The 18,792-nt window shown below is 35.4% G+C and overlaps 1 protein-coding gene and 1 long non-coding RNA gene across 4 annotated transcripts in view; both read left to right on the forward strand.

Moving 5' to 3' along the window:
* LOC5573997 (mitogen-activated protein kinase kinase kinase 11) overlaps positions 1–18,792 on the forward strand; it is a 113,656-nt gene that overhangs the window by 21,326 nt on the left and 73,538 nt on the right. The window contains exon 1 of one of the 3 annotated variants that reach the window (XM_021842315.1): positions 13,335–13,710. The exons of the other annotated variants lie outside the window; for them this stretch is intronic. Within the exon in view, the coding sequence (XP_021698007.1) occupies positions 13,625–13,710 (86 nt within the window). The 5' untranslated portion in view covers positions 13,335–13,624. Of the gene's footprint in view, positions 1–13,334; positions 13,711–18,792 lie in introns of those variants that run through there. 3 annotated transcript variants of the gene reach the window in all.
* On the forward strand, positions 10,783–11,741 carry LOC110676013. Its single transcript, XR_002500001.1, has 2 exons — positions 10,783–11,268; positions 11,589–11,741. It is a non-coding gene; the product is annotated as an uncharacterized LOC110676013 (long non-coding RNA).

The raw sequence follows: 18,792 nt of genomic DNA on the forward strand, positions 1-18,792 counted from the left end.
TCGCGCTCAATAACTAAGTAGTTTTTATTATTTCCCACAAAAATATTATGACAAAATGATAAGCCGTTTCATTCAGTTTCTACGACGTTTTTGTACCAGTGTAAAATCGACTCACTATTATCGGAATATGAAAACTTAAATGACCTTTTTGGAAAGTTTTCAATCTATGCTTCAACTTTGCCGAATATCTCGGAGCATTATTTCCACAACTAGATGTTGCATTTTTCAAAAAAATAATTTTAACCCTGACCCCCCGATAACGGTCGTAAAAAAAAGTTGGAGTGGAAAGATATGAATGCAAGAAAATTATTAAAAATTCCTTAAATATGCAAATGAAATGCTAAAATTAAATATTATAACAGGCGATTACACAGTTCGAACGAAACGTGTAAATTTCTGAGACATATAATGCACATAATTGGAGCGTGGAATATAATGGATATTTACATGATATGTCATGTAAACTTCAATTATATGTCATGTAATCCAGCAGGATCCTGTGTGATTACATGACATATAACACATTTTTCCATGATTTCGGACTTAAATTTACATGACGTCATGTTTACATTCCATAAATGAAGTTTACATGACGTGTAATCTTCATTATTTTTAACTGTGTATAACTGAATTTTGAGAACAGAATTTGTTATTCTCACCAACGGAAGAGCAATTTTTGAAAGAAAGTATATAGTATTGTAAAGCTCTTCGCAATATTTCAGCTAGTATACTGTACTCACTCATCTTTTTTACATTATGGGATCTACCGTGATTCAGTTGGTAAACTAGAACCGCTATACAATATCATGTTAAATACTCTAAAATCTATTAATAGTCAATTTTTTTGTGCAATGATTTTGGTCAGTTTGTTTAGCTACTCCGATCATGATTTTTTTGTCTGCATTACTATATACGAATGTATGACTGAGAACTTTGACTAGGAAAGCACTCCATGAGTAACTGTGGAATAGCTCACAGGTCACTAAGCTGAAAAACAGTCTGTATCCCACGTAATGTCTGGTATGGGTCACTGCACAAAAATCATCTTCTCTCCTTCACTCTTACATAAGATTTGTAAACAACAAGGCCAGTAAACGTCAAAATCGCATACAAAATCAAAACAGTGCAGAGCCCCATACCGTGCACCCCCGCTAATTTGAACGGTACGTCATGCAAACCATCGGGGTTCATTTTTAATTTGCACATCTAGTCACCCTAGAGCCGTGTTTCTGATTACCTCTTTCACTGTTTTGTTTTAATTCTGCGTTTCGTTCCACAGCGTTCCATTTCACTTTACTCCGTTCCACAAGCTTAATGACGTTTGAACCATTTTTTTTTCTGAACGATGTGAAATTAGCGGGGTACAGATTAAAAACCGTTCAGATTAAATAATGTCAAACCAACGGGATACCCGGTATCTTCTTTTTGGTCAGTGGTCAGGGAATATCGTCATAAACTATTTGCACATCCTAACATTGTCGTTTATGCAGTTCAAACTTTCGCCCCCTCTATGGGTCAAAGGTTCACATTTGACTTGTAATACTAAATAGTATATTTCTTGAAATACTAGTGAAACTTTAAAAAATCTAGCACTACCTTTTGAAGGTATGAATTTTCTTACAATGTATAGTTTAAATGTGTTCAATTAAATAGATATCTTCTGCGAAAAGTTTGATTCGGTTCTTTGCCCCGCATTGCTTTTTTAGAAAAAATGTCTATTGGAATTGTACAACAATGCTTGCTTTGTGCAGAGAAATTGAAGGGCGAATGCTTAAATAAAATGGCAATGTTATCAGTTACTCTTAGCTTGTTATCAAGTTTGATATTAGTTTGACGTGCTCATTTATGAAGATAAAAATCATTTTTTTTTTATGTCTAGAAAAACGAGATAGAAAATTGTGTCGAAAACAAAGACTGGTAAAAAGGTATCGAAGCAAAATTAACACTTTCGTGGAATTTAGTGATTATAATATTGTTAATGGGTGGCAATCGTTCTGATGTGTAGAAGAACCCCACCTCAAGTATACTAGCAAGAAAAAACTTCGCTGGATTTGAGTATGACATTTCAATGAAATAATTATGTTCTAATAGAAAAAGGGAGTGTCAACTTTGCCCCATGTGTTCATTATGCTCCTAATCCCCCTACCTGTGTGAATGTTTTGCTTTGATCAACGCATAAGTGTTTATTTCAAAAGTATAAGGAAAACACAGTATTGGATTTTTAAATTGAACATTAATTCATCGATTCGTTCATCCATCGTAGATACTTACGGGACCAAGAGCGTAATTGTCTTGTTCCCAAATTTGCACGGGCTGAGCTTCGCCTTTATCAAGTGGATTAGATAAGATTACCGTGGCACAACGTGCTTGTATACAGGGTTTGGATCACCTTACTTCTCCTTATATTAGACTCAAATAGATTGATAACGATGATAATCAGTGTGTATGTGCCTTCGAGCTACTAAGTCTACTTCATAGTGAAAACACATTAAGGTGAAACATCCCGGAATCCAAAGATGGCTTTGTGTCGTATTGCGCTCTTACTTATGTTTTCAAATGCATTGAGCTGAAAAACAGTAGGCTAACGTGCCTGATCTTCTTATTAAGCTTTCTGCTAGTGCACAAAACCAAAATAAAAGTGCACTGTTGTTGGATGCTTCCTTCGCAATATTAGTGCCTTTGAAGTCTTGGAGCAATGTTTAACCCTCTAATACCCAAATTTTTGTTTTCGATCTAAATATAATTTTTCGTTATCTAAAATCATTCTAAACACGATTTGGGCAATGATTTATTTTTCTTCGCAAATTTATGAATTTTGGTTTTTTATTTTTATTATTTTTATTTTTGAACATCCCTATCCTTTTCAATTTTTTCTTGAAGCCTCTTCTGGTTACTGATTTTTGACAATAATAAAAATTAGAGTTTTTACTATACTTTTGAAAATATGATTTTTTCAATTTTTTTCTGGAACATTTTTTATTTTCCGTGTAACTAACGGAAAAACAGATTTGAAATCATTTCAATACCATCAGGCACTTCTTCTGTGATAGGTTGATCGTAAAAAAATATAAAAGGTACGATTTTTTATAATACACGTTAAATGAATCCCAGGCATTTGAAGTTTATATAAGAATACAATTTTTCAAACAATTTTCAATAATACAAAAAAGTTTCAAAAATCATAGAAAACTTTTCTTATATGCATGTTATAAGTCAAGGTTTAAGCCAAAAATAAAATCATTTTAATTTCCGAGCTACGAAAAAATACACAAAATTCCAAAGTGTACCCCGTCTAAAGGCGGGGTTGGGTATTAGAGGGTTAATATTGGGTTCCAAGCTGTTTCACCTTAATAGGTACATATCAAATTATTAAATTCTAAATATATCTATCATTTTCATTATCAATGAACCATCATCTAGTCGTCTTGACTACCAGCCTAAATCACCCTTTTCATATTGTGCGTTTTCAACACCTCTTTCACTGAAGCTGACATTGCGGACATTGAGCATCCTGTTTCACATCGCCGGAATAATATGGCAATAAATAATTCACAATTTATTGCTTATTATTGCTATTTATATTCGCCAGACCACTGGCTGAGCTGCCTCCGTAGTATTGTTGCTAGCTTGTAAGTAGCTGAATGGTAAAACCCCCAAAAATGAAACCGTACCGTATGGCCAATAACCATAGGTACCTTGCGCATCAACGTGTAGATAATAACAACAAAACAACCAACGTTTGTTTGTAGCTCCGTTCATCAATATAATAATAAAAAACCAAAATGTTACATGCTGCCTGCAGTTTCGGTGGTACTTGTTTCATTTTGTTGCGTTTCCTCTTACATCCTGCTTTATCGGCGTGTGTATTTTCCACTGCGTTTCACTATTTTGCCTCTAGCATTTTTATTCATGTCTACGGTATAAAACACCTTTCTCAGGGTTGTTTGTTTCGCAGACTCATACAACTATTACAGTCAGTTGAACTCGTATGAGTGTTTGGCGCAAATGTTGTTAACGCTCGGTTCCGTTTGTATTGTATACTCAGAGCAGTTTGCTGGAGCCTACGGTAGGTGAACAGACTGCGATTCCAAGTGCAAGATAAGGCTGCTCAGCATTTACGTACTATACGGCACGTTCAAGTTCCTTAGAGTGGGTCCAAGGCGTACCAACAAATTTTATTGATTGGGACTTAATTGTTTTAGTGTAACACACTTCAGAAACCTTCAAACTAACTGACCACTAATAGGTACATTTTTGTTTTCCTTCTAAATATGTGGAAAATCCATTTCACTTGTTTTGACCCAAACTGTGTTGCAGTATTTTTTCATTTTAAGTAGGGTAATTTATTGTAATATTATTTTTTATTATCTTCATGGGAAATGCTTATTTCGATGCTGTTTCCACATTTGTGTTGCATTCTCAAATTATTTTGAATTTTAGATTTTATGGAAATTTTTAACTTAGTATTTCTACTTAATCTTCAATTTAGCTGTCAATTCACGAAGAACAAAATAAATTATCCGTGAATAGTGTTCCGGTCAAATCATCAATATTGTATGGAGAATATCATAAATAAAATTTGTTAGACTCTAAATTCCTAATTTGAATTTACAAACATTTAAATTCAACTATAATTAGGTCATTCAACTTTTTTTTTCGCCAATTCGACTTTTGTTTTGTTTGCCCAACTTTTTTTTTTTGCTTTATCGACATTATCTAGGTATAAAGATTGGTTGCGGCTTTCATCAAAAGTTGAGATTTATATTCTTCTTTAGTCTAGACCACGGCTACTATAAGCAAAGCCATGCTGAATGTTTTTGGTTTCGATTGTCGGTCGGCCCAGGATCGCTTAGTAATGAAAAAGTCCTCAACTTCTCTGGGTATAGAGTGTCATCGTGTCTGCCACACGAAAGCAAAAAAATGGCAACTTTTGTTCGCCAGTTGCAAACTGTGGAGGAGAGAAACAGGAATTGTACCGTTGGGGACGTATTGCAAAAACGAAGAACGGAATGTTTCACCTGAGAGTTGGAAGTTTTCCAAAACTAAGTAGGACAGGTGTGTCAGTAATGACCATAAAACGTTCAGCGACATGAAAATAGCACCACCCTGATTTCCTACTGTTTTACAAAAAAAAACTTAACTGACACATTTTCACTTCAAAAAGGGGAGCATGTACGCGTGGTTTGAGTTTTGTTATAAAGACCATGTATTTTCAGCACAGATTCTTGAAAAAGTAGATGTAAATTAAAATCTTCTTCTTTTTGGCATTACGTCCTCGCTGGGACAGAATCTACTTTTCAGCTTCGTGTTCAATGAGCACTTCCAAAGTTATTACCTGAAAGTATTCGTTGCCAAAGTTGCTATCTTCCCATTCGTATATAGTTTAGCAGGTACGATGATACTCTATGCCCAGGGAAGTCTAGAAAATTTCTAGTACGAAACGATTCTTGACCGACCGAGAATCGAATCCAAACACCTTTTGCATGGCTTTGTTTAATAGCCGCGGATTTCGAACGAAATCGAATTTATCATGTATATAGGATATTGCATACCTGTAGGCCTTGAACTTTATATGGAAATTTATGAGTTCCATTGCAAAAATAGTCATAATTTGTAAAAATGTTGCTCGTTAAGAGATTTGAGACCAAGTTCATATTTTTCTATAATTTGGTTATCTAGGATAAGTGACGAAGTGATACCCGAGGAGGAACAAATAACTCGCAATAATCTATGCATACCATATTTTGGTATCATACCATAATTAGGTATTGTTCAATACTCAATACATAATTTGGTATTATAATGGTTTGGAGGAAAAATGTTTAAAACAATTAAAAATACTTCATTGAGATATTTGACAGCTATTGAGGTCTGCTGGAGGTATTGAACAACTATTGAAAATTTTCACGTTTATATGAAAATCCATCATATATTATTGAGGTATTATAATACCTGATCTAATTATCAGTTTGGTGTTTGTAGAATATGCCTACCTCAATTATTTGTGGTATTTTACCTCTTATGCAGGGCTCATTCATACTTCATTTAGGTTGTGAGTATTGGAAATTATCTGGTATGGAATACCTTAGTTTGGTATTCAGTAGTTATTTTCTTCTGCGCGGGTAGTGAACGTAAGACAGATTATTTTAAGGATTCGAAACTATCAAAATCTCATCAATTTTCAATATTCGAATATAAAGACTTTACCTATTGTCTCGACTGCATAAAAAAATACTCTGACATGAAGTGTTATACTAATATTCTTTACTTTTGCATTCGTTTTGCTCAACAGATCAAATGAAATCAAACTATTTTGTTTAGTTTTTAGAAGTTTTACCACTTACAAACAGACGTAACACTTAGAACAAATCTCGATCAAAATCATAGTCACGAAGACATATACGCCCAATGCTAAAATCGGTGTGTTTGGCAAGCAGGCCAACAGATGGCGGTAGTGTGTAAACGTCAAACACGAACAAAAACGACGCGAGCGCTGCGGATTAGCCACCTACAATATTTTTGAATCGACCGGTCAAAAGGTGTTCGATGGACATGATGAGAGTATGACGTCTGTTTGTCTGTGGTTTTACGATAGTAACAATACATTGAATAGGGTCCTAAAGCCCTGTCCCAATGTTGGTACGGAACGCTTAAGTTTTGGCCAAAACTTATGTTTACTCAATTTTTAATTGATTTTCGTTGGTTTAAGTCAATTAAACATTTTTTATGGTTTTTGAGATTTTGTCACACCCCTTGGTTTAAACTCATATTTTGGGTATATTTTGTTCTTCGTGTCCCTTCCGAAATGTCAGATAGGAACATCCCAATGTTAAAACTAGAAGCCCTGTGGCATTTTTGCCGACAAAGTGAATGTCAAACACGATCAAAAGTGTCAAGGTTCATATTTGGAGTCATTTTTAAGTAGTTGCATTTGGAATCATTTTTAAGTAGTTGCAAGAACATACAATACAAAAGAGCGTATTATTGAATAAAAACAAGAATTCTCGAATACTTTTTCAAATCGACGTAAGTAACATCCATACGATTTTGAGAAAATTAATTCAGAAGAATCACAACCTGTCTTCTAAAACTGTTTTAAATTGAACCATCTTTTTAACATTTTTTCGACGTGTGCATTGCTTAAATTTTGCATACAATGAGCTCGCGTTCAAAAACTATGGAGTTCCTATTATTTGACAAAATTATAAGCCGTTTTATTCAGTTACTTGCGACGTTTTTCTACCAGTGTAAAATCGACTCAAGTAGTGTTTTGTTTTGATTCGTGGTTAAGTCACTTTGTCTCTCCATACAGCGGGGCGGCGATGTGGTTAGGTTGCGAAAGTTGAAAATCTTACTTTCGTCGTTTTGTAAATCCAGACATTAAACGTTCTAGGATTAGGATTGTAGGATCTATAAAGTAAGTTTGTATACTTTTTTGTCTTGAGTCTGCATGAATAAGTTTTCGAGAATTCATTAAAAATTTTAGGACCCAATTCAATTAAAAACATACACGTAATCATGGAAAACTTCTATTCAATTCATATTGACAACGTTGACCAGACGTATCCCATGGCTCCACCCTTTCCATTAAAGTTCCACAATATCCCGTAACACCTATGAGAGGTCGTAGAGTTCTCTGCCACTTTCATAAGTAGGTAGTAGGTGTTCAACCAACCATTTCTACCCATCCTTCAGCATTCGATAGGAGGTGGCCAAATGTGCGAATTGCTTAATGCTAATGCTAATGTAATCTGTCTGTCTACTTCAGAAACTACAGATACTTATGGTTTCGTCTTTACTTCTTTCGCCTTCTTCTTTTTAGGTTTCTGTACATTCATGAAAAAGCCATTTCTTTCTCGCCTTCAGCATCTACTGCAGGGTTCGGTTGGTTTTCATAACCCTTGTGTCGTTCTTGCAATATCGGACATGACCTTTTCAAATGGGTATCCGATTTCATGAATGAATAAATTCATTTAGGTCCCACTTGTCCCGGGATACCTTATATATCGAAAAGTAAGAGTTAGAAAAATCATGCTTTCGACAAAGTTGTTTCAAATTGAAACTTCTACAACTTTGCCAAAGACGCCATATGTCTATCTAAATATAATGAAAAAATAGTTTTTCTATCTCACTATTACGTGGAGTGAGCACAAAAATTTCTGCATCAAAAGATGCACTTTAGTATGCCAAAAAACTTATCCGAACATACTATATCGCTAAAATCAACGGTTTGGCTGCTTCAAGAAGAGCACGAAATCGACTAAATCAAACACAGTGCAACGTAATTTCTTTTTCACACAGACAGGAAGTTAACAGCAGTCCCAGTAAGTATGGGCACGACTTTGATGACGAGAAGCACAATATTTTTCCAAACAAATAAATATTTTTTATATTTTTGTATTTTTCCTTGGGGCATTTTAAATGCGGCCTGTGAAAATTTTGTTTGATAAAATAACCTTTTACATTGAAATTTTTGATTTTAGAAAATCAATTCTTATCTAGCTAGCACAGACCCTACTTTTGTATTTGGTTGGAACTTAACTAGTAATGAATGGTCAAAATTTTATTTGGTTTCGCTAGGAAACCCAGATAGCCGTAGCGGTAAACGCGCAGCTATTCAGCAAGACCAAGCTGAGGGTCGTGGGTTCGAATCCCACGGGTCGAGGATCTTTTCGGGTTGGAAAGTTTCTCGACTTCTCAGGGCATAAAGTATCTTCGTACCTGCCACACGATATACGCATGCAAAAATGGTCATTGGCATAGTAAGCTCTCAGTTAATAACTGTGGAAGTGCTCATAAGAACACTAAGCTGAGAAGCAGGCTCTGTCCCAGTGGGGACGTAACGCCAGAAAGGAAGGAAGGAAGGAAACATTTGAAAAATTGTAGAATTCTATAAAATCGCTAGTTTTTCTATCGACATAAGATAACTTTACGAAATCAATGCTTCTCAGATATTTTCAATATAAATAAAAATAATTCATTTCAAGTTTAGTTATGTCAAACATTTATACTTTTGGATAGGCAACAAACATTTTAGATTATTACATGTTTCAACGGATATACAAGGACTTTGTTTTGACCCACAGCTGATACCGAATTTTTAGTTTTTGTTCAAATTTCATATGCTTAGCTTTATAATTTCCAATAAAATAAGTGATAGTTTGATCATTCATCGTATCGACAATGATAAATATATTTTTTCAGATTTTTATTGTACATAATTTATGACCTAGCACAAATTTCGTACAACAAAGTCGCTCAAATATAACGTGATTTGTGCAAAGCTGATAAGAGGAGCTTCCAGAAATGTGATGATGTTACTAACAGGTAGCGAAAAAATGCCCAAAATTCACAATCTGCTCTTGATAAGTGCAAGAATGAAATGTGTGAAAATCAGATTTTTATCTGCACTAGTCTCCGAATAACAGTATGGTAAAGTCGTGCCCATACTTTCTGGGACATCCTATATAGGGGGCAAAATCATGAAAGTTTACATGAAAACCCACCGAAACAAATTTTCATCGAAGAAATTTCAGTTTTGTACAGAAAACTATTGTTGAAGTTACGATGATTACGATGACGGATCTTTGAACATCAAATGAAGGGCAATTTATGTCATTTGATTTTGAGTTTGTTCAAATAAAAAGTGATAAATTGTGCTCTTTAACAATAAAGCAATATTCAAGCAAGTAGGATATGAATTTGACCACATTTGTCGTCCAAATACAAATTTTGTTTAAATTGGCTAATGTGTCAGTAATCTTTGAGACTTACATAAACTGCCCATAAATGCATGTATGTCACATTTGACATTTTTGACAATTTTGAGTTAATACCGGGGAGAGTCATCAAATGACAAATACTTTCGATCATCTTGAAATCTGTGTTCTAGAAAATTCGAAAAAAATACCAAGTTGTTTTGTCACATTGGCAATTGGGTCCTAAAGCCCTGGCCCAATTTTAGTGCCAAACGCTTAAGTTTAGGACAAAAACACATGTTTACTCAATTTTCTAATGTTTTCCGTTGGTTTAAGCCCAATAACATTTTTATTAGATTTTGTCACAATCCTTTGGCTTAAACTCAAATTTTAGGTGTATTTTGTTTTCCGTGTCCCTTACGAAATGTCAGATAGGAACAACCCCAGTGGTCGAACTAAAACCCCTGTGGTGTTTTTGTCGACTAAGCGAACGTCAAACATGATCAAAAGTGTCAAGGTTCATTTATGGACCAAATTTTCAAATTAAAGTTTAAACATGATATAGCCATTATTTGAGCGGGAAAAATTGCTAAAGTAATTACAGTAACATGCTTTTTCGTGTTATTAAATAAAAACAAGATTTAATTACAAATTTTAGGACCCAATTGTAACCGCATAACAGTCACATTGAGATTATAAATGAGCGTCATAATGCAGTAACAACGAAATTTTTATCAGAATTTTTTTCTGACTATTCACCCAAAATGCGATATGAGTTGTGCAAAATTTCAGCCTCAAATAAGCACTTTTGAATTCTCAGTGATTTTTTGAAATTTTAGTTCCCTCCCATACTGCAATGAAATGCAAACTTGGTATCCGATTTACTCAATGCCTACTTTTGTCGAATGTTACAAATATGCAGTTATGGGCAGTGAAGTACCGATTCTACGATGCAACTTTGTAATTAAAAACACATTTTTTATATTAAATTTGTTTCAATTGTTTCTGGCATCACCCTATTCTCCGGTAGACCAACACCAACGCTCTCTAGGGTACCTCCTCTTGTAGTTGTACCATAGCAGTCTTTCGGACAACGTTGTCCGAGAGAACGGGACGTGTGTGTGCTCAGTTGGAAGGTATCGTTCGTCGCGAAGAGACTACGCGGGCTGCGCATTCGGGGGCACGCTCCATTACGATAGGCTAAACAACGCGTACCGCGAGAACGGGATTCACGCGAGATATAGGTACCTACTTGGTGATACATACCCAACAAAGAGGGAGGCTTTGAGAAGCCGCTTCAGCGATCGCTGTTGGTTAAGGCCATAGTCCACGAGAGTATATTGGCCTGGGTTCCGTTGCCGCGTGTATTTGTGCGATCCGCAGTCGCAGTGAACCGTAGACGGAAATGGACTGAGGAGCTTTTTCGCGTTCGTCGCTTGCTGGTGGTTGGAATTTCATCACTTTTTGCTAAGCCGTCTATCTTAGCAGCCTAAGTCGCTAACTTTAGGTTGAGGTGCGTGATGTAGAACCCAGATGATAGCGCGGTTTCTAGTTCTCGCCGATTAGCAGGGTAATGTTCGATTTCGATCCATGAGGAAATATAATTGCGTGTTAAAATTTGAGATATTGGTGTAATGAACTTGAAAAATACAACCCGAAGAAAGAGAAAATAGTGTGTGAAACGAATCTGCCAGCGATTGAAGGCTGCCAACGTACGATCAGTCGATTCGATAGAAAGGAAATAAATAAGCGACATGACCTCGAAATAATAGTCAATGTCTGTGTTCGCTTTGTGGAAGTACGTTCCATTTTCAAGTGTAAATATTTAAAAAAAATCTGTTTTTGAAAGTTTCAAAAAGTGGCACCAAAATAATCCGCAATAATATTTAGATCAGATAAGTGAACGTGAACGTGAAATTTGGGTCGGAAGAGCAAATGAAATTCAAGAAGGCAAATATATACGTACCAATCGAGAGAATACACAGGTGCATGAATGTGTGTAGCAGCGTGGTCTGCTGTGTGCTGTGAAACGTCGACAACGAATATATTAAAAATAACAACAGCAGTATCAACGACTTTGTTGACCATCCGAGGAAATGGTTTTCTTCATAACAAAAGCGGTGTCGTCGAGCGAGGAACCTCCGGATAAGTCAAGCATGGAGAACATCATCGTACAGAAGAGGTGAATACCTAGTTCATGAATATGAATTTGTAGTAGAAGTTTACCTTACAGGTGACTCCTAATATATAATTTAGTGTAACATTGTCCTCACCGTGCCTATGAATGAATTGTTGAAGTGGTATTGTTACTCCTAATTGCAAACGAACCTGACCCTTCTTGCACTTACTTAGCTAAACTGAAATTGGGGAAATTTATGAGTATGTTACCAATGTACTTTCATTTTTAGAATTGTGCATTAATACACAATGTAGTATTTGCTATCTCACCTTTAGCGTCAGTCTATTAATATCGAACTGTATTTAAGCTTCAGTTTTTTTGTGATGAGATAAAAAAAGCAAAATCAGCACAAATGAACAGCAACGATTAATTTTTGAACCAACCAAGAACCAACAATATACTAAATAAAATAACATAGAATCTGATTATAAATCTTCCTTTTGTCTTAATTTAGTGCAAACGTAAACAATCTCGAAGCTGTCTTTATGCAGTCGTACTGGTACCGAGAGTACCGGAACCGAAGTACCGGTTGTACCGACCAATTTTTGGTACTGGAAAGTATTGTGTACCGGTATTTTCAGTGTTGATGAAAAATCTAATAATTGCTTAAAGCAATAAATTTTTTCACAATAAATGACACGCAAATTAGGCAAACTTCGTGGATGGCGAACTTCTTAGGACAATAAAGGAAGAACGTATTACATATAGGCTTATTCTAATTATCATATTTTCAGCACTAAGGATGGTTTATGTAGAGAGCATAAAAACAAAATAGCACGTTCATTGTTTGCATATTTTTTACCGTTACAACATGTTTTGAAACATTAAAAAAAACTGAGTTTAAAATTGTTAAACGGAAATGATCCAGCATTTAGTTACCTACAGAATTATCGAATTATCGATTGTCCAATACAAATGAACCTGTTGATCGTGAAAATCAAGCTTTCTACACAACTAGGTACAAATATAAAGATATGCTTCAATATATTGAAGCATTAAAGGTGTTCTAATTATGGCACAAAGATTGATAGAAATTTTTCGGAATAATTCCTGTCTTACGAGTCTGCTAAGTTCAAAGCGAAATATTTGTTGACACTTCACGATACATGGTTAATAATTCGAGGAACATACGGCTCAGAAAGAGGTTTCTCTGTGTCTGAAAGTATTACAAAAATACGCACACGTATGGCAGTTGAAAATTGAGCTTTGAACATGGTTTACATTTATAAATATTACATGAATGAAACTCAAGGTGATAACATGAAAATAGTACAGAAATTATAAATTTTTAACCATTAATGATGGGGTGTGAGTTACAGCTAGAGAAAGCAGAAAAAACGAAAACTGATAGGATGATAAGCAAAATCGTTGGGAGATGCGTTGCTAAAAAAGTTAATGCGCACTCCATTGTTGTTTGTGATCCTTTTCCTGGGATGGGACACAGGTAATCTCGTTTCCATTTTCAAGTGTAAATATTTAAAAAAAATCTGTTTTTGAAAGTTTCAAAAAGTGGCACCAAAATAATCCGCAATAATATTTAGATCAGATAAGTGAACGTGAACGTGAAATTTGGGTCGGAAGAGCAAATGAAATTCAAGAAGGCAAATATATACGTACCAATCGAGAGAATACACAGGTGCATGAATGTGTGTAGCAGCGTGGTCTGCTGTGTGCTGTGAAACGTCGACAACGAATATATTAAAAATAACAACAGCAGTATCAACGACTTTGTTGACCATCCGAGGAAATGGTTTTCTTCATAACAAAAGCGGTGTCGTCGAGCGAGGAACCTCCGGATAAGTCAAGCATGGAGAACATCATCGTACAGAAGAGGTGAATACCTAGTTCATGAATATGAATTTGTAGTAGAAGTTTACCTTACAGGTGACTCCTAATATATAATTTAGTGTAACATTGTCCTCACCGTGCCTATGAATGAATTGTTGAAGTGGTATTGTTACTCCTAATTGCAAACGAACCTGACCCTTCTTGCACTTACTTAGCTAAACTGAAATTGGGGAAATTTATGAGTATGTTACCAATGTACTTTCATTTTTAGAATTGTGCATTAATACACAATGTAGTATTTGCTATCTCACCTTTAGCGTCAGTCTATTAATATCGAACTGTATTTAAGCTTCAGTTTTTTTGTGATGAGATAAAAAAAAGCAAAATCAGCACAAATGAACAGCAACGATTAATTTTTGAACCAACCAAGAACCAACAATATACTAAATAAAATAACATAGAATCTGATTATAAATCTTCCTTTTGTCTTAATTTAGTGCAAACGTAAACAATCTCGAAGCTGTCTTTATGCAGTCGTACTGGTACCGAGAGTACCGGAACCGAAGTACCGGTTGTACCGACCAATTTTTGGTACTGGAAAGTATTGTGTACCGGTATTTTCAGTGTTGATGAAAAATCTAATAATTGCTTAAAGCAATAAATTTTTTCACAATAAATGACACGCAAATTAGGCAAACTTCGTGGATGGCGAACTTCTTAGGACAATAAAGGAAGAACGTATTACATATAGGCTTATTCTAATTATCATATTTTCAGCACTAAGGATGGTTTATGTAGAGAGCATAAAAACAAAATAGCACGTTCATTGTTTGCATATTTTTTACCGTTACAACATGTTTTGAAACATTAAAAAAAACTGAGTTTAAAATTGTTAAACGGAAATGATCCAGCATTTAGTTACCTACAGAATTATCGAATTATCGATTGTCCAATACAAATGAACCTGTTGATCGTGAAAATCAAGCTTTCTACACAACTAGGTACAAATATAAAGATATGCTTCAATATATTGAAGCATTAAAGGTGTTCTAATTATGGCACAAAGATTGATAGAAATTTTTCGGAATAATTCCTGTCTTACGAGTCTGCTAAGTTCAAAGCGAAATATTTGTTGACACTTCACGATACATGGTTAATAATTCGAGGAACATACGGACTCAGAAAGAGGTTTCTCTGTGTCTGAAAGTATTACAAAAATACGCACACGTATGGCAGTTGAAAATTGAGCTTTGAACATGGTTTACATTTATAAATATTACATGAATGAAACTCAAGGTGATAACATGAAAATAGTACAGAAATTATAAATTTTTAACCATTAATGATGGGGTGTGAGTTACAGCTAGAGAAAGCAGAAAAAACGAAAACTGATAGGATGATAAGCAAAATCGTTGGGAGATGCGTTGCTAAGAAAGTTAATGCGCACTCCATTGTTGTTTGTGATCCTTTTCCTGGGATGGGACACAGGTATTTCTCCCGTATGTCCTGGGCTTAAGCGCACTTACTCGCTCTCTAAAAATAAAGAAAAGCTGACCTCCCTCGCGTTTTGTAGCTCTCTGTGATATAAAATAGATGCCATCATTTGTTACAAAATTGAAAATATTATCAACCACATTGTATCTAAAATGATTGTAAATAAAAAGTGAAATACAAATTCTAACGTTGCTAAAAATCGAAATGTATGTTATTGATAATGGCCGACCAACATTTGATTCAAGATAAATCCTTTTGTAATGAAAATAACAAAAAATATTCAAGCTGAAACAGTTTGGTATCAACTTTTAAGATTACACTTAAACTTCAAAGGCACAAATCTTGCGAAATAAGAAGCCACAACAGAGTGCTTTTTATTTGTGTGTTATTTTTGTGCACTAGCAGAAAGCATAAAATAAGATCAGAAACGTTTGCCAACTATTTCTCCAGGTTTGTGCCTTTGAAATCGTGAGTAGAGGGACAAGTCGGCCATTGTGCCGGACATCTTCAGATTCCGAGATGTTTCACCTTAATTCTGCTACAGCATTACGTATCATGTTATGTAATTTGTTACGTCGTGAAAACTACTACCTTTAAACGCATAAAATACAGCTAGAGAAGCTCGTACACTCCCGTGCAAAAGTTTGGGTTCACCCCCTCAAAAACATACAAAAGTGTTCTGTCCGTATCTCTGTGATTACACGTCCAATTTAAACTCTTTAAGCCGCATTCGAAAGGCAAAGAGTTATTCTTACTTCGTATGTATTTTTTCAAAAACATTTTTTCAATTTTGTATACTAAATTTGTACTTAAAGTTGTGACATTTTTCAAAAAACACACTGAAAAATCATATCCAATTTCCTCAGTATTGGTTGACCAAAATTTTAAATCAAAGTGTCATTAGAATCGTTATCTTATATTCTTTGAAGAGACCCCACGAAATTTTGGCGGAAAAATCTGGAAAGTATTCAAAATCAATGAAACAGTCAGTCAAGTCATCGTGCAAAAGTTTGGGTTCACCCCTCAGTATGATGCAAATCGTGCAAAAGTTTCATCTCCCATCCAGTCCCCGATGACCTTTCTTCCATAAAATATAGACTGAAAGAGTAACTCTCGCATGGTTCTCGAGAAGCTCATAAACCATTTGTATTCACCGCATCAAACACAAACCTGATGATCACCAATGGACCAATGCACATGTTCACTATATGACGTTTGAGCGGTGCCGTGTTGTTTATGTGGCCAAATAATGTGTAAATAAGGCACCGCCCAAACGCCAAATGAGTGAACTCTTGCATTGGTCCACGACATTCAAGCTATCACAAACAATGCAAACCCAAACTAAAACGAACTCACCGGATCCAACTTTCAAGAGATCCGTTCCGTCGTCTCAGAATCGCTCAAAAGGGATGATGAGCGTACCGATGATCCTCCTGTAATGTTTGTTCCTAGTTATGGCATTGCTGCATAATCGATGGCTGGCATGTCACATCCCGAACTGAACAAACTTGAATTTACACGAACTTCCTCAGAAAATCCAAATAAGTGCACATTACACAAATAAAATTTCGAAAATTCCACAAAACTGCCGCAGCATAAAATATTTGCTTAAGTTTTTAACCGCCGCACACTTAGATCTCCAATATAGTCAGTTAAGATTTTAGTGCAAAACTTTTGCGTTACAGCTGTATTGAAGCCAATCGTTCTATTTTTGACAGCTGCCATATTTTGCCGTCTTCGCTGCTTCAATTCATCTGTTATATAGCAAAAGCAAATAATTTTGGCATATAGCGCTAAAATTGTCTGGTAGGTATACCATTTAATTCCACTAGAGTTTGTATCCTTTGAAAGAAACGCGTATTTCGACCTAAACTGTAAGGCCGTCTTCAGTGTAGTGTACTACACTCGACTAGAAGAAATTCATTGTATTTACACATTTTATACTTGAACTAGGTATGAATTAATAAGTCTTCTGTCCTCTTAAGTCATAATTCTTTTGGCCTAGTTTACTTGAGCCTGATCGGCCGCCCGTGGATGCTACTCCAGTATCGCCAGATCAGCTGCACTTACACAAGGAACCAACAGAATTACTGCTTGGGACTAACAGACACCCTCAGTGTATGGCAACAATGGTTCTGATGGTTCACTTATACTGGCCCACTGTAGACCGTGAAGTCCGACTGCATTTACGCCAGGTCATGCGGGAGTGTATGGATTGGGGGAAAGGTATGGCAGAGAGGTGCTTTTGTGGTTAGCAGACTGCCTAAGTATCAGGCATAAGGAAAGGCGATCTATAATGATGGATGAATGGAAGCGTCCGTCTCTGGTTCTAGCGTTTGCTATGCACGAATAGTTTGAGTGTGATATATTAAGAATAGGGACCGTTCAAATATTACTTAACGCAATAGGGTGAGGGAGGGGGTCTTTAATTTTTAAATTTTTCATACAAAAGCTGTTACGTGAGGGAGGGAGGAGGTCAAAATTGATAAATTTTGCGTTACGTAATATTTGAATCATCCTCAGAAGACAGAAGCAAGTGAGAGATACGACTACAAAGTACGAGGAAAGGGACGAGCCTGTGATTGAACTCATGACTTTCTGCTTATGTAGCTGAAGCGGTAGCCATTAGACCATCAACCCCGTCTTACATAATTCTTCTGGCCTAGTTTAAGTAAGGTACCGTGGGGCAAGTGGGTAATGGAATTCGTATAGTTGAGATTCTTCAAATTCTAGAGACTTTAAATTGAAACAAATGAGGTCGTGTATATTTTTTAGTTTGACTCCCACCAAATATAAGCAGCATGCTGAAATTGATTTTTATGAAAAATTGAAGAAAAAAATATAGTAAAAGTTTTTGAAAAATGTCTCCTTACTTTTCACTTGCCCCAAAAGTGGGGCAAGTGAAAAGTTTACCGTTTTGAACAATAAATTCAAAAACAAACAGTTATATTCACGATTTCTATTAGCTTTAACACTTGTTAACCAATGAACAATTCCCAATGAACAATAACATAAGTAACATGTAAACAAAGAAAATGTTATTCTTTTAACTTGAATTTTCTTCTTTTCAGTTATGTTAGTTGAAATGATTCGACAACATTATGACTGCAACATTTCCAATGTTAGTTCTTACATTATAGGACAGCAATTGCATTTCTGCTCTGTAGAATTTCCACCGCTCATTATTTGTTTTTGAGAAAGTCGGATATGACGTCGGATAACTCTTCGGGAGAAATCAAATGGAATCCTTCAATAACGTATTTAGAATATTTTTTATGTGGATAGACCTATACCCCATTTTTATGTTTTGAACTAGCTTTACATAGACATTCCACGAGATTTCCGTGTGTTTTCTAATATTGCAACTTTTCAGTCAAAGTCTTCCTTTTAATTGGCTGCCCGAAGTAGACATATTAATATTTTAATGTTTGGCAACATATTTTAGAGAAGTTCCATGATTTCTAACAGCTTTTAACGCTTGAGTATAGTGTTTCTTGAATTATCAGCACGTTATGTTTTTCTATGATAATTGCGAACCATGTTTACTTATGACTACTTAAAGAGAAAACACAAATTCAATCTCTAATGATAAACTTTTCACTTGCCCCACCTGATTAGAAAATTGACGGTGTT

Source organism: Aedes aegypti, chromosome 2 (assembly GCF_002204515.2).
Source record: "Aedes aegypti strain LVP_AGWG chromosome 2, AaegL5.0 Primary Assembly, whole genome shotgun sequence".
Lineage (NCBI taxonomy): Eukaryota > Metazoa > Arthropoda > Insecta > Diptera > Culicidae > Aedes > Aedes aegypti.